Source organism: Dendrobium catenatum, unplaced genomic scaffold, assembly GCF_001605985.2.
Source record: "Dendrobium catenatum unplaced genomic scaffold, ASM160598v2 fragScaff_scaffold_753, whole genome shotgun sequence".
Lineage (NCBI taxonomy): Eukaryota > Viridiplantae > Streptophyta > Magnoliopsida > Asparagales > Orchidaceae > Dendrobium > Dendrobium catenatum.
Genome location: NW_021319215.1, coordinates 10887 through 26387, shown reverse-complemented (window position 1 = coordinate 26387; position 15501 = coordinate 10887). Strand labels below are relative to the sequence as shown.

General features: G+C 36.8%; 1 protein-coding gene and 1 long non-coding RNA gene across 3 annotated transcripts in view; one reads left to right on the top strand and one right to left on the bottom strand.

The window, feature by feature from the left end:
• The window catches only part of LOC114580098, a 22999-nt gene extending 19679 nt beyond the window's left edge, over positions 1-3320 (bottom strand). The window contains exons 1-3 of one of the 2 annotated variants that reach the window (XR_003701364.1): positions 3155-3320; positions 1297-1480; positions 992-1201 (exon numbers count right to left, since the gene is read on the bottom strand). This is a non-coding gene — a long non-coding RNA (uncharacterized LOC114580098). Of the gene's footprint in view, positions 1-975; positions 1202-1296; positions 1481-3154 lie in introns of those variants that run through there. The other variant, XR_003701363.1, reaches the window with a different exon arrangement.
• Positions 2679-14751, top strand: LOC110098661 (ABC transporter B family member 21). Its single transcript, XM_028696503.1, has 12 exons — positions 2679-2948; positions 3171-3225; positions 3327-3502; positions 3583-3804; positions 3886-4124; positions 10596-11121; positions 11228-11501; positions 11595-12478; positions 13086-13352; positions 13441-13704; positions 13822-14115; positions 14205-14751. The coding sequence occupies exons 1-12, from the start codon at positions 2679-2681 to the stop codon at positions 14553-14555; spliced, it is 3822 nt and encodes a 1273-aa protein (XP_028552336.1). The 3' UTR covers positions 14556-14751.
• The last annotated feature ends 750 nt before the right edge of the window (positions 14752-15501 follow it).

Here is a 15501-nt window from a genome sequence, read left to right as displayed (position 1 = left end):
CAACCATGAAGTTCCTTAAGCATGAAGCTCAATTAATGGAAGTGAACTCACTTAAATTATTTGCAACAAATGTGAGCCTTCTAGGGGTTTTATGATTGTTTAGTGGAAAGAAAAGGTTAGATAACAAAAACATAATAAGGTCTTTATTTTTGTAGCATTATCAGATAATCTGTCTAATTTTGACATTTCTATTTTAATTTCAGTTGTCAGAGGTCCATTTAGAGGATCAATCCTCCATTTGATATCAATCCCTCTATTTGGCAAACCTGTCAGAAAATTTCAGTTGTTAAAGTTAAAAAAACATATAGCTATAAAAAATTCCATATTCAAAATATTACCTATCAACAAAGCAACCTCGTTAGAAGTGAATTTCAGTACATGACCAAGGACGATGAAGGCTTCATCAGCAGGACTCCAAAATTTGAGAACCTCAAAAAGAAGTGGTATACACTGCTGGAACGCAGGGAACTTCAAAAATTGATGAATGTTCAGATTTTTTAATGTTTGCTCCACTTCATCATTAATGATCTCGACAAAAGCATCACAATATTTCCGAAAAGAAGTAACATAACATCTAGATGTTACTGGCCTTTGATACGGCGTCCTCATCTATAACAACAAAAAAATCAGAACTATATCGCAACCATAACTAAAGCGCAACCATAGCGCAACCTTAGCGCAACAATACATTTCGTAATTATTTAGCTTAAAAGAAGGTTTAAATTCAGGAAAAAAAAATAAAAATTGAACACAACATTTAACATATATGCTAGTTATACAACTATTACTAAACCTTAAAATTTAGCAGAAAGCGTAAACCTTTCGTACCATTTGCTTCATCCATTTACGAAGAGAAGAAGCGTGAAAAATCAGAAAATAAACATTTGAACAATACATTAAATTAAACAAACAATGATAAAATTATAACTAAACCAAACCCTAAAATTTAACATATTAGCGCAACGAAAGCGCAAGTTAGGCGCAACCATACCTCTTCCTGATTGATGATCTTCTACAATCTCGTCGTCTACCTCCGGCGGGAATAAGCTAATGCAGAACCGAAGGTATTGGAGGAATCCGAGAGCGCTTACCAGAGCTGGAGTAACAGTGAAAATGTCGCTTGAAAATAAAATACGTAGCGTTTCCATTCTTTATTTTCCGGAATTCAAATGAAATGCGTTATCGGGTCGGGTCGCTAACTCTGACAAGATATAAAGCAAACATATTATATTAAAAAAAGTCCTAACAGATGTCGCATTTCTATTGACGACCGAACGCAAAGATGGCTTCGGTCACCTGACCCAATAATTTGCCCTAATGCCGACATGCTCGAGTGATGAATGTCTCTTCATTATCCATGAAAGTCGCCGTAATGCTCACCATAGGTCCTCTCGGAGATCGATGCTCGAGTGATGAAAAACCATTTATCCTCCAAACACAATGAAAAGGTCCAACTGAACAGGTCGTCCATTCGCCTGTACTGGCAAATAGAGCAAAATAAGAGCTTTGATAACGACAAATAAAATTGTTCAGGGTGATGACTCCAAATGTACAGTGGATGCTTACAGTATTGCAAGTGGAAGATGCCAACTCCATTACATACAAAACTGTTCAAATTATTTTTTTCTCGGACGACAAAAAGGTGTCATTTTAAGCTGGCGTAAGGCTTGCCGCTACGGCTGAATAAAAAAGTACTTGGGAAGCGGCAGCTATGAAGCTTCTTATGCTCCACAGAGAATTCCATTTGGAAAACATTAAATTTTATATTTATTTTGAAATATGTAATAACATAAATTTAAATTTCTAATTTATATGTTATACTAATCAAACAACATATCCTGATCCGATTTTTGTTTTTTTGTTTCCTCATGCTAAATATTCCGACTGCAAAGAACCTTTCTTTTCTTATTTTTATCTTCCATTTTTTTGTTAGAACTTGAAGACGGCAGAGAGAATCGCATCACCCAAAAGAATACAAAAAGAGAGAGAAGTTGAGGTTTCTGGCTGGACCTTCCAACCATTTTATTTTAAATAATCTATGTTACGGCATCGAAGACAATAAGTAAGGTCTTTTTCTCTTATTTCATTTTATGTATATATATATTATATTTATATGTCTCGGTGTTTGGCTTTTCTGATGTTCGGTACTGCTTCTCTTGTAATGGAAACGTGAAGCTTCGACTGCAGAAAGGAGTGTTATCTTCTGGTCTGACCCACATTTAGGGGATAAAAAAGGTACGTATATTCTCATTTTTTTTTTCATTTTTCCCTTATATAGTGACAAGTAGTTCTATAATGCAATCTGCTGCTTTTCAACTACTGTAGCCGAAAAGGTGTTTTTATGATTCTCTTGTATATCATTATTCTCTGCTGCTTCATTTTTCATTTAGCTTTTAATTAAGACAAAAGTAATATTATAGGTTGATTCGTTATCTTCTAAACTGCTTCTGATTCTCATGCATGCAATTCAGAGTTTTTATTACCATGAAGGAAATTCATATACAGACGAGTGTCAGAAGAAACTATTGAGAAAGCAGCAATAACGTACAATAGCAAGATAAGGACTTCAAAGAGGAAAAGGATAATAATATAGCCTTGCTTTGATTCAGCTAGCAAAGGATGATGAATTGAAATCTTAAAGGGTCAAAAAATATACGATGGCCAGCACAAGCGAAGTTATGTTTAAAGAAGAAAAGAAGATTGAGATTATGGAAGATCACAAAGATGACAACAAGTGTGAACAAAACCATCAAGGAAACAGCATGGTTCCATTTTATAAGTTGTTTTCATATGCAGACTCCATGGATATTGCTTTAATGATAATAGGTACAGCTGGTGCTGTGGCGAATGGACTCGTACTTCCACTGACTACACTTTTCTTTGGAAACTTGATCAATTCTTTTGGAAGAACTGTAGACATTCAAAACGTGTTACATCAAGTCTCCAAGGTATTTTATACAACTCATGGAATAGTTAAATTTGATGTTTTTAGTGCTTTTTTATCTTCGCAATATTTATGATTATGATATGCGAATTACATTACTGAAAAGTGGAATCATAATTGATAAAAAAAAATATAATATATGAATTACATTGAGTGGCATAAAAAGGGTTATACTGTTACTTCTTGGTGCAAGAATACTCATAAAAATACCTTTTTATTTCTTCAGGAAGCTCTCAAATTCATCTATTTGGCAGTTGGTGCAGGCATAGCTTCTTTCCTCCGTAAGTCCGTAATTGTAGTTTCTACCATCAACAGATTTATCATCAACTAAAAAAGATTAGGAAGGCTGGAAACTAAAAACTTGGAACAATTTCCTTTGCAGAGGCTTCCTGTTGGATGAATACAGGTGAGAGACAAGCAGAAAGACTGAGGAACTTATACCTGAAGGCTATTTTAAGGCAAGAGATTGCATTCTTTGACAGAGAAATTAACACTGGAGAAATTGTTGGGAGGATGTCTGGTGATTCAATCATCACTCAAGATGCCATGGGTGAAAAGGTATACAAGGAAAAAAGATTGATAAAATAAATCTAAACTTTAAGAAAATAAATCTAAACTTTATGTAAAAATTTTCACAGGTTGGTCAGTTCATTCAGCTAATATCAACATTCTTTGGAGGTTTTACAATAGCATTTGTCCAAGGTTGGCTTCTGACTCTTGCTATGTTGTCCACCATTCCTCCTCTTGTATTCGCTGGTGCAATCATCTCTAAAGTTATAGCAAAGATGGCATCACAAGGACAGACAGCTTATGCAGCAGCAGCGGATCTCGTAGAACAAACAATTAGCACTATTAGAACAGTGAGCACAATTATAATCCATACCACCAGAATTATTTAATTTCATGAAGAATCAAATCTAATGAACTTTCAAACCAAACAGGTTGCATCTTTTACTGGTGAGAAACAGGCTGTGGAGAAATACTGTCAATCCCTAAAACAATCATACAGTTCAAGTGTTAAAGAGGGACTTGTTGCAGGAATAGGGCTTGGTACTGCTATGCTACTCTTCTTTTGTGGATATGCTCTTGGGATGTGGTACGGGTCTAAATTGATACTTGAGAAAGGGTACACAGGTGGTGATGTATTCAATGTCATCTTTGCGGTTCTTACCAGCTCACTGTAAGTTTGCCCGCCATTCACAACTTTTTGCAGCTTTTACATGGATGCTGTAACTTTATTTCTTCCATGGTGAACATGCAAGGGATTACACTGAATGTAAATTCAATTTGAAAATGTGAATGATCGAATCACTGCTCCTATCTACAGCACTCATTCCACCGAATAGCCCACTTCAAGGCCTCATTCCCTCACTTCCTAAAACCCAACAGCTTCTCAAGGCCCAGCCCACCAAGAAATCCTCCTTCCTTCATTTCTTCCAAACATTCACTTAGCATTTTCTCTTACAACTAACCCAAATATTCCAAAGCCTACATACCCAACTCCAAATCCACCCAAACCCCATCCACTAAGGTAATCACTCTCTTGCTTTCTTAGATTTATTTTTGATATTGATAACGTTTATTATCAATATTTTTGTTATGCTATTATCATTATTAGAATACATATATGTGATGTGTGCATGCGCGCGCATATCTAAATAGAAAAAAGAAAAAAGAGAATGAGAGAATAAAAAAAAAGTTATAAATAAAAAAGAGGGAAGAAGTTTTTTGTGCATTTTTTTATCGTTGTCACCTCCATCGACCACCACACGCGCAGATATAATTCCCTAAACTCAAAAATCCCACTATCGACATTTGCGGCGAGCAGGAGGACCCCCTATAGGTGCTCTTGTAGCAAGGTAGGAGGGAGCCCGACACGACTCTTACGGCGAGGTGGGTAGGCCCAATACACACTCTCGTATCATGGCGGGGACACTTTTAAGTACCCGTACGCACCTCAGTATAAACCAAAACACCAATTACTCGTTTTCAGACAAGTACCTCGAAGACCCATACACGCTCTCGTAGCGTGATGGTAGTAAAAAAATACGGTCGCGGTGTCTCCAAACACCTAAGATACATGCTCTCGTAGCGTGGTGGGATGGCCCAAACTCCTGAAATTTCCCCTACACGAGAGAGACGATAGGAGGATGCCGAAATTCACAACAAACTGAGGACCTAATGCTGAATAAATGACGACGACCTGAACTTAAATAATTGACGATAAACATGACTTGAATAATTTAAACAATTAACAAGGAACTTGAACTTGAATGAAACACATGGAACCAAACTTTGGTTTAACAAATGAACAATCAAAATCTAAATGCTCAATAAACGAATCTTGATCATTTAAGTGGATATAAGTGAAAAAGTAATGATTTGTGGTGGGCTAGAGAAAAATTCTTACATCTCACCCACAAGCAATAATTAACATGAATATGTAACTTGATTGCAAGTGAAGTTGCAAAACCCTTAACTTGCAGATGAACGATGGAAAGCTTGCAATGTTCATGTACACTATAACCTGCTCATAGTCAATGTTTGCCAACCCATAACCTTTCTATAGGTGATAGCATGTGGCATACGATCGATGCGACGGATATCTTGTGGATATGAATAACAAGATATTGCGGTGAACATAATTCGCCTACAGTCAATATTAACTCGCAAGCAATGATGATTGACACACGATGAATGTGAAAAGCTCCTCACAAATGCTAATGAAAGGACGAGTGCAGTGAACGCAATTCTTTGGTAGTTAACATCAATTCACGAGTTGTCGTATTGGTTCGCCTGCAAGTGACTATCAATAGATATAGCAGAAACAAGAAGGCTTGCAATGAATGCATGCAACGCTTACAAATAACGATGGATGATGCAGTATGTATACAAACAACAATAATAGATGTGTTGCAAGCATAATAGACTCCCGTGAATATAGATGCATATATGATGCGTCATCTGCCAGTAGATACGAAAGAATAGCAGCAGACATCAGCACCTGAGAACTGGGATAGTTGGCATACGATGAATGAGATGATTCGTTAGCTGATATGCATGAAGGCGCTAGCAATGAGTGTAAATCAATCAGTAGTCAATGGAAAATCATAGAAGAGCACATTGACTTGTATGCAAGTGATGACAGGGGATATATTGCATATATGATGAATCTCTAGTGCATATGAATGTTCATGTGAGGTAACATTTTCAAGTAAAGACAAAAAATCTACAATGTGTATAGGTACCTAAAAATACATACAGAAGACTTACCATCCACACAGTAGTCCACCTGCAAGTGACAACAAATAACATGCAATGGATGTTGACTTGTCCTTACGATCAGCAAACAATCAATGTCAGTCAAATATAACAATCCCCTACATGCAGAAGCAGATAATACGTAACAAAACACAAATATCTACATGCTACCGCTGGAAACCCGTCGTAATATTCAACATGACTTGTTTACAAGCGATAATCAACGAAGATTATAGAGAGCGTAACAACCTGCTTGCAGACAATAGTGAGAGGCAAGATGATGGCAGTGGATTTCGTGATGTGCTCATAGAAGACATATAACTAATGCATGCAAGGCATCGTTCATAAGCCTAAAGAAGCAAATTGCAATAAGTATAGGCACTCGCAAGCAGCGACAGAAAATTCAAAGCATATGCAATAGTATTGTTCTCAACAGATGTTGGAAGATGCTATACTAAATGTGATGGGTCCTCTTTGAACACGGGTACACATGATGTATCATCTACAAGCAGAAATAAGACATTTGCAGTGCATACAAAGACTTACAATGTCATTTGTAAGGGACCCATCATGCATACGATACACCGCCTGCAAGTAATCAAGTATGTTTACAATATGTACGAACACCTGCAAATTATGTATCAAAGGGCAATGGATGCGATAGTCTCCTTACGACTAACCACCATGCAATGTTCGACAAATATGCATAAAATACAGACGCGTACAGGTCGCTACAGAAGACCCGAAAAATGTGGTGACTTATATATATATATACACGAGTGGTATTAGAAGAATTGCATGCAATGAAGCTCGCCCATGGATAACAATAGAAAATTTGCAATGCCTACAACAATTTTTCTTACGAGCAATGATATGGGGCATATGGAAAGTAAGATGAATTCTCTTGCAAACATGAATGAGAAAGATTTACAGCTAGCGCAATACATTATTTACAGGAAAAAGCACAAAAGCTTGTGATGAATGTGAATATCCAATTGTATAAAGCAATGGGTTAATAATTGTGACTCGACGCCACGCCACCGAATTCGCAATATCTATGCAAGCGAACAAAAGTCGTTTACAAATTCCTAAATAATGCCCAACGCCACGCCACTGGATCCGCGACACTCAAGTAAGTGGATAGAAGGCGTCTACAAGCTTTCAAATAAAGCGTCACAAGTTTAAAAGGCGGTCGTCTGCATGACTGAGCAGTGTCAAATATTCCAAAAACACCCGCACACATACATTACAACATGTACACATAGATAATTACAAAAAATACATCCTAAATACTCACATGGGCCTCGGCAAGCGTGTTATAGGTACACACATGACGTCTGAGGATGTTGCAAGGATCAAATGATAAATTTAAGTTCGAACCCGAATCTTCTATACGAGTAGATAGGAGTCAACACGGCTCGAACTATCAAAAATATATATGATCATGGCGTGGACTGAGATATTTGTTTTATATGTTCATATGAGGCCTTCAAAGTCTACAACGAAAAAAAATCACTAATAAAGGCCTAAAGCCAACGAAGAAATTCATCCTTTCTCAGTAAGTAGGCAGGGTCGACAAGGTTCAATCCATAAATGAAAACCGTCCATAAGGACCTCGATGATGCGGCGTGTTGAATGTAGATCTCAATCGAATGGGTTAATTCCAAATATTCAAATGTCACCCAAATACCCACAAAATTGAAAACCCAAAATCCCAAAATTCAAAATTTTTAAAATTAAAATTAACCATCAAAACACTTAAAACAAAACTCATCCACCCTCCGCAATAGTTTGCTGAAGTGAATAAATTTAAAAACTACTTCAGCTCACAAAAAGCTAATGTCTTGTCGAGAATATCACTATGATTCATTCTCAAACAGTCTCTTGCCAGCGGGGACGTGGCACGTGCCCTCTAACCGACGATTTTATCGTCAAATGGCACTGCAGGTAAACGGTTATGATCGGGGTCCTATGAACCGGGTGGTTTGTCGTCAAACGACACCACTAAATTAAGGTCAAGGCTAGAGCTCATAAGCTCCCCAATGGCACTAAATTCTTGAGATATAAATTAATAAGATATAATCAATGGGGCACAAAGCCCTCTGTTAGCTAAGATATGTTTAAATTTGTCTCCTAAATAAATATCCACCTCAAGTTTACAAGATACCCTTGGACGACGCAACTCATGGTTACCGACAAGGATCCTTTTGTCAGGTTGGGTCGAATACCTCTTCTGACTAAGTAGACCAGGGGCCACGATGGTCCGGGAACGGAACCATGGGATCTTGATAAGGTCCATCATCCATTCCCCATCATCCGCTTTAAGTGCAAGATGGTGAAATTTTCAATTTTAAATATCAAATTCTCAAACACTCAAACTCATGCTGCTACTATACACCAGATATCACGTATTCTTTACATATCTGATCGATGACTAGCCTTAATCGAAAGTTCACTCTCATTATCACGAGGGGAAATTAACTATAGAGGCTTGTGCCTATAGGAAACCAGAACTCAGATCATAAAGTCCTCGCAAAATAAGGGTGAAATCTCTTGGTAGTGTCTTATCTACAAACCCAATATATGTTATGAAAATTTATGCCTGAACTTAATCTATTAAAACTCCCTCGAAAGAGGGGAGGCGAGGGGAGGCCAGGGCGAGCCCACACATGCATTCCCTAAAACTGTGTTACATCCCTCGTAATGTCATGTAAATTCTACAAGATTGTTACCTACCATCTCTAAGCAATAATATAAGCAAGTGGTTGCATGATTTGATGTGTACACTCATTCTTTCCCTTCATTCAAATATGAGTGAAGGTGGAGGCGGGAGAGTTGGTCGATATAGTGGTCGAAGGTTGGTAGTTTCCTTGATTAATGTCATACATTAATATTTCTGTTTGGCGGTCAACGAGCACTATAGGCCTAAATGTGAGTTGGAAGCTGAAGGCCTTCACTATAAGAGATTGGCAACTATTGCAAGGGATAGGGATTAATGATATTGTCCCCTTTGTATAACTTCTCACTAGGTCGCCCATCAGATGAATTATCAACTAAAGTTTCCAATGACAATCCAAACATTGCACTAGAAGGTGCCTAATATATTTGGCCTAACCCTTTCACTTATATAGCCCAATATATTTTCGTTCTTTCCTAATATAGGATTTAATTCTTTTTTTCTCCTTTTTCTCTGAGACGCTTTTCATTCTAGAGGGCTATTAGGAGCAGCTCCTAGTTTGAAACTCAACTCCAATGATTATTCTGTCCTCTTCGAATCGCTCTCTCAAAATTAAGATGTCATAAGTGAGGTGATCCAACATACAATGTGGCATGTTTTCTTCTATCTCTGATGAGTATATCTAGTGGAGAAATAGTACTATGATTTGTATAGAGAATAAGAGAGGGGAAACTACTAGTGAAATAAAAAATGAAAAAATACTTATGTGAGCAAATATTTTGTATCCTTTATTTATTTTTTATCTAGTGGACCAAACATCTGTCTATGCAGTTGTGGATGTAGGTTAACTTCATTGAATCACATGAATCTTCTTCTATCTCCTATTTTATTCAATGCTTTTTTTTTGCTAAGTATTTTGCCCCTTCTCATGTATGTCATTACTCAGAAGCACATCATTTTTCCTAACATTTGCTTACAAAACAAATGAAGCACAAATAAACATCATTTTGTGCACAAGATTAGAAATAGTACAAAAGATCACAAGAACAATAATACTTATATTACAAAATATAACTTACATAAGAGAAAGTCAAAATAAAATCAATAAAATTTCAGATCATCTCTCTTTGATCTAAGCTTCCAACTTTATATTCTCGAGATAGAGCTGGTAATTATGTTTGAAACTCAAAATGCACTTGAATTTTAATAAATTCAAAACTGAAATCACTTTGCTTCGATTGGAGGATGGTTCACTCAAAGTTAGTTCAATTTAACTCAATTTCAGCTTAAATTATGCATAAATACACATTATAATTAAAATTAATTTATTGAGAAAAGAATCAAAATGATCCATTGACTCTTTATGAAAGACCAAAATGGTCCCCATCTAAGTTAAAAAACTATTTTAGTCCTTCAAATCCTTAAAGAGGAACTAAAATACTCCCACCATGGGACTATTTTGGTTCCTTTTTAAAAACTCGAGAGACCAAAATGATCATTTAATATAATTGGAGATAAATGTGATCCTTCATAAAGAGTCAAGCGATCATTTTGATCATTTTTCCTTAATTTATTCCTGCTGAAGATCCTAAGATGTCAAATTATGATAATTAAGTATTTATCCATAAAATCACATTTTTTTTAATATTGTATATATCTTGTTCAGTAGAATTTGGCCTCCACGGATTAACTCATATCTCCAAATGTGTTCAGATCTTTAGGGCAGGCGTCTCCATGCCTCAGTTCTTTCGTAGCAGGACAGGCTGCAGCATTCAAAATATTTGAGACAATTAATAGAAAACCAGAAATAGATGCTGAAAACACTGAAGGAAAGACCCTTGAAGACATCCATGGAAACATTGAATTTCAAAATGTCTGCTTCAGTTATCCAGCAAGACCAAGAGAACAGATATTTAAGGATTTCTCACTTGTCATAAAAAGTGGCACCACGGTTGCTTTAGTTGGAGAAAGTGGCAGTGGAAAATCAACAGTGATTAGTTTGATAGAAAGGTTTTATGATCCACAAGATGGTCACGTACTTATAGATAATATCAATCTCAAAGAGCTCCAACTGAGATGGATAAGAGGTAAGATAAGCCTTGTCAGCCAAGAGCCTGTCCTCTTTACTTGTAGTATTAGAGACAACATAGCATATGGAAAGGAAGGTGCGACCATTGAAGAGATAAAATCTGCAGCCGAACTAGCAAATGCATCAAGCTTCATAGACAAAATGCCTCAGGTGTCTATTTTTTTTATTATTATTATTAGTTGAATAGAATAAAGCAAGGGAAGATTAAAAATAAAAAACTTGGCTTTGCTGAGCAAAAGGCATTTTATGCAAACAGGGAATTGACACAATGGTTGGAGAGTATGGAACTCAGCTATCAGGAGGGCAGAAACAGAGAGTGGCTATTGCAAGAGCTATTTTGAAAGATCCACGAATTCTGCTTCTTGATGAAGCTACAAGTTCACTAGATGCTGAGTCCGAGCAATTGGTACAGAAATCACTTGAGAAGGTTATGCAAACTCGCACAACTGTCATTGTTGCCCACCGTATGAGTACAGTTAGGAACTCAGATACCATAGTTGTATTACAGAAAGGTTCAATTGTTCAAAAAGGTACATTCAAATAACAAATGAATTTTTAATACACAACCCAAGGTAAAATATAGCATTTAGTAACTGTTTTTCTATTACTATAACAATGATCAGGTTCTCACAGAGAGCTGCTAAAGAGCAAAGGGGGGGCATATTCACAACTTATACACTTGCAGGAAATGAAGCAAGATGCAGTGCATAAAAATCAAACAGACCAGGATAGAGTCCTTAGCTTAGCAGAATCTGGCAGACAAGGTAGTCAGAGGAATAATTTCCCTCGTTCCATCAGCAGAGGAAGATCTGTGGGTCCCCGCCATTCCTTCTCAGTGCCATTTGTTTTGCCTTTAGGACTTGAAATTCAAGATAACTCAATTGAATCGGATACTCATGAGGTATCACCATCATCCCACCATAAATCACAAGAACTACCTTTACTGCGACTTGCTTATCTTAACAAGCCAGAGCTCCCAATCTTCATACTTGGAGTAATTGCTGCTATCTTTAATGGGATAATTCTGCCCATCTTTGGTGTTCTCTTATCCGATATGATTGAAACATTTTACCAGCCTCCAAATAAATTAAAGAAGGATTCCAGGCTTTATGCAATTATGTTCATAGTTCTTGGTATACTGTCTATGTTAGCAATGCCTGCAAGATCATACTTTTTTGCTGTTGCCGGGTCTCGATTGATCAGAAGAATCAGGATAATGACATTTGAGAAGGTTGTTAATATGGAGATGGAATGGTTTGATGATCCTGACAACTCCAGTGGAGCAATTGAAGCTAGACTATCAGTAGATGCTGCTGCATTCAGAAGTCTTGTGGGTGACAATCTGGCATTATTGGTTCAGAACACAGCAACTTTGTCCATTGGTTTAGCAATTGCTTTTGTTGCAAATTGGCAGCTTTCATTCATAATCCTGGGTTTGATTCCTTTAATTGGCCTAAATTCATGGGCTCAGATCGTGTTCATGAAGGGATTTACTGCAGATGCAAAGGTTCGACCACATTTACACATTGCAACTCATTAGCTAAAGGTTTTAGAAATAACATATATAATTAATGGCTCCCCTGAGAGTTGTGTTGATAATTAGGGAAGACCTAAATTAATTCACCAAAAACAAATAAACTAAACACACACACAAACACTAAGAATTTTATACAAAGTTCATCTAATTAATGGCTAAGTCCCATTGCCATAACTGTATATTTCACAATAATAATGATGGTGGAATTTTACAAAAAAATTAAAATCCTAATGTCTCAAATATCAAATCAAGTGAAAGTGTCCCTTTTAAAATAAAAAAATCTATGAAAAAAAGGAAAATTAAAGTGAAATCCCCATAACACCCTTAAATGAAACAACTCTTAAATATTGGATCCGTATATCGAATGTGTAAAACATTTATTCTTGATAAAACAATAATTAGGCTCCACAACTTAACAAGTTGAGTTTTTATTCAACATTATTCATCAACATTTCAAATATATTATATTATTATTTTCTTCCTCATATCATCCCATTTTTTTAATATTAAAAAAACATGATCTTACATAGAGACATAAATGTTGTTCCGAGATCTAAGAGGTAAATGTTGATTGCAGATTATATATGAGAAAGCAAGCCAAGTTGCAAGTGATGCTGTGGGAAATATAAGAACAGTCGTCTCATTCACAGCTGAAGGGAAGGTCATGAAACTATACAAGGAGAAAAGCGGAAGCCAAAAAAAGACCGGAATTAGGCAGGCGGTCATTAACGGAACTGGTATTGGGCTCTCTTTTTTTCTACTATTCTGTGTATATGCAGCCAGTTTCTACGCTGGAGCAAGGCTTGTTCAGGATGGGAAGACAACATTTGGGAAAGTTTTTCGAGTAAGTTTGCAATCACATGTATGTGGTAGGTGAAATTAATGAATAAATAAATCAAATGCCTAATTTGTATCCTTTTTACTATTTATAGGTTTTCTTTGCACTAGCAATGGCGGCAATTGGAGTCTCTCATTCAAGCTCTGTAGCACCAGATTCTAACAAAGCCAGAGGTGCTGCAGCTTCTGTGTTAGAAATTCTAGACCGCAAATCTAAGATAGATGCAAGTGATGATTCGGGGATTAAACTGGAGGAGCTCAGAGGCAACATAGAGTTCCAACAGGTCAAGTTTAGTTACCCCGCAAGGAAAGAAGTCCAAATTCTTCAGAACTTCTGCTTGTCTGTTAAACCTGGAAAGGTAATAATGTGCAAAATTGATAATTAAATTTTCTGAGAAAAGGAAATTGTTACAGTCTGATTACGCATGCCAAATCTACTAAGTTGTTAATATTAAATTTTTTATCGTATGTTTCAGACAATTGCACTTGTTGGTGAGAGTGGATGTGGAAAATCAACAATAATATCATTGATGCAGAGGTTTTACGATCCTGATTCTGGACAGATATTGTTAGATGGAATCAACATCAATAAATTTCAGCTGAAGTGGTTGCGACAACAGATGGGCTTAGTAAGCCAGGAACCATCGTTGTTCAATGACACGATTCGAGCTAATATTGCTTATGGAAAAGAGGGAAAGGCAACTGAGACAGAGATAGTAGCAGCATCTGAGTTAGCCAATTCCCACAAGTTTATATGCGCCCTCCGTCAAGTAATTATATCATTCACACCATCTTATATATCTTAATTACTATAAAAATTTAAGTTCTCACATATTTCTGAAAATGCAAATTGATCCAGGGATATGACACAATTGTCGGTGAAAGAGGTTGTCAGCTGTCTGGAGGGCAGAAGCAAAGAATAGCAATTGCGCGTTCCATTGTGAAAGAACCAAAAATATTGCTACTTGACGAAGCAACAAGTGCATTGGACGCAGAATCTGAGTTGGTCGTTCAAGAAGCATTGAACCAAGTGAAAGTGAACCGTACCACAGTGGTCATTGCCCACAGGCTTTCTACTATAAAAAATGCAGATTTAATATGTGTTATAAAGGGTGGGGTGATAGCTGAAAAAGGAACTCATGATATGATGATCAATAAAGGTGGTCTCTATGCTTCCTTGGTAGCGCTGCATTCAAGATGCGCTTCATAGCTACCATTCATCCCTTCAGCCAAACTTCAGATACTGATGGGATGCCAATTTTGTTTTGCTTCTTCCTTCTAACAATCTGCCGCCCTCACTTCCTCTTGCTATAATTTACTAAGGTAATGCTCGTGAATATTTAGTATGGCTCTGCAAAGAGGAAAGTTCCTGCAGTGGAGAATAAATACTTCTTTAGTTTTTGCAAGGCACCTCTTTCATTTCAATCTGTCTGACACTCTACTATTGAACCAATTTGGAGGCTGATCATTTGCTTGCACTTGTTGCGTGCTTCTTCTAAAAACAAGTAGAATTTAACGAGATTCTACATTAAAACTTGGATGACTGATGGAAATCTGTTGACCTCCACATATTCGTCAAATCAGTGCGAATGAAGTCGAAGTAAGCGACAGTCAAGCAGCACAACTTGTTACTAAAGTGCTTAAACACGATCAAGCAGCACGACGCGTTACTAAAGTGCTTAAACGACCTCTAATCACCAAATAAACTGCGTCGTTGCGATCTGAACATCAAATTCACCTAAGAGAAGACCCCTCGCGGTCGAATCGAGCAAAAAACGGCCAAAATCGGAGACTGGCACCTGAAATAGATGTATGACGCTGCCCAGACGACGTCCGATCTTAAAACGGACTTCGTCATTCCATCTGGAATGTCCAAGTCACCAAAATTGACTGTAGTTTTGCCAATAGATACAGGAAATAATACTTTAACAAAATGCAGGGAACATGACTTAAATGAACTACAAGAAACCGAACTTGTAATCATGCCTATAGGGAACTGAACCTAATATCTAAAACAAAACCTATAATTTACAAATTAATAAACAATGACTTGTAGTGGACAACGAAAATTCCAACATCTTACCCACAAGTGATGATCAATATGAACACGTAATTAGATTATAGTAACTTTCCCACCATCACCAATAATTAAACAT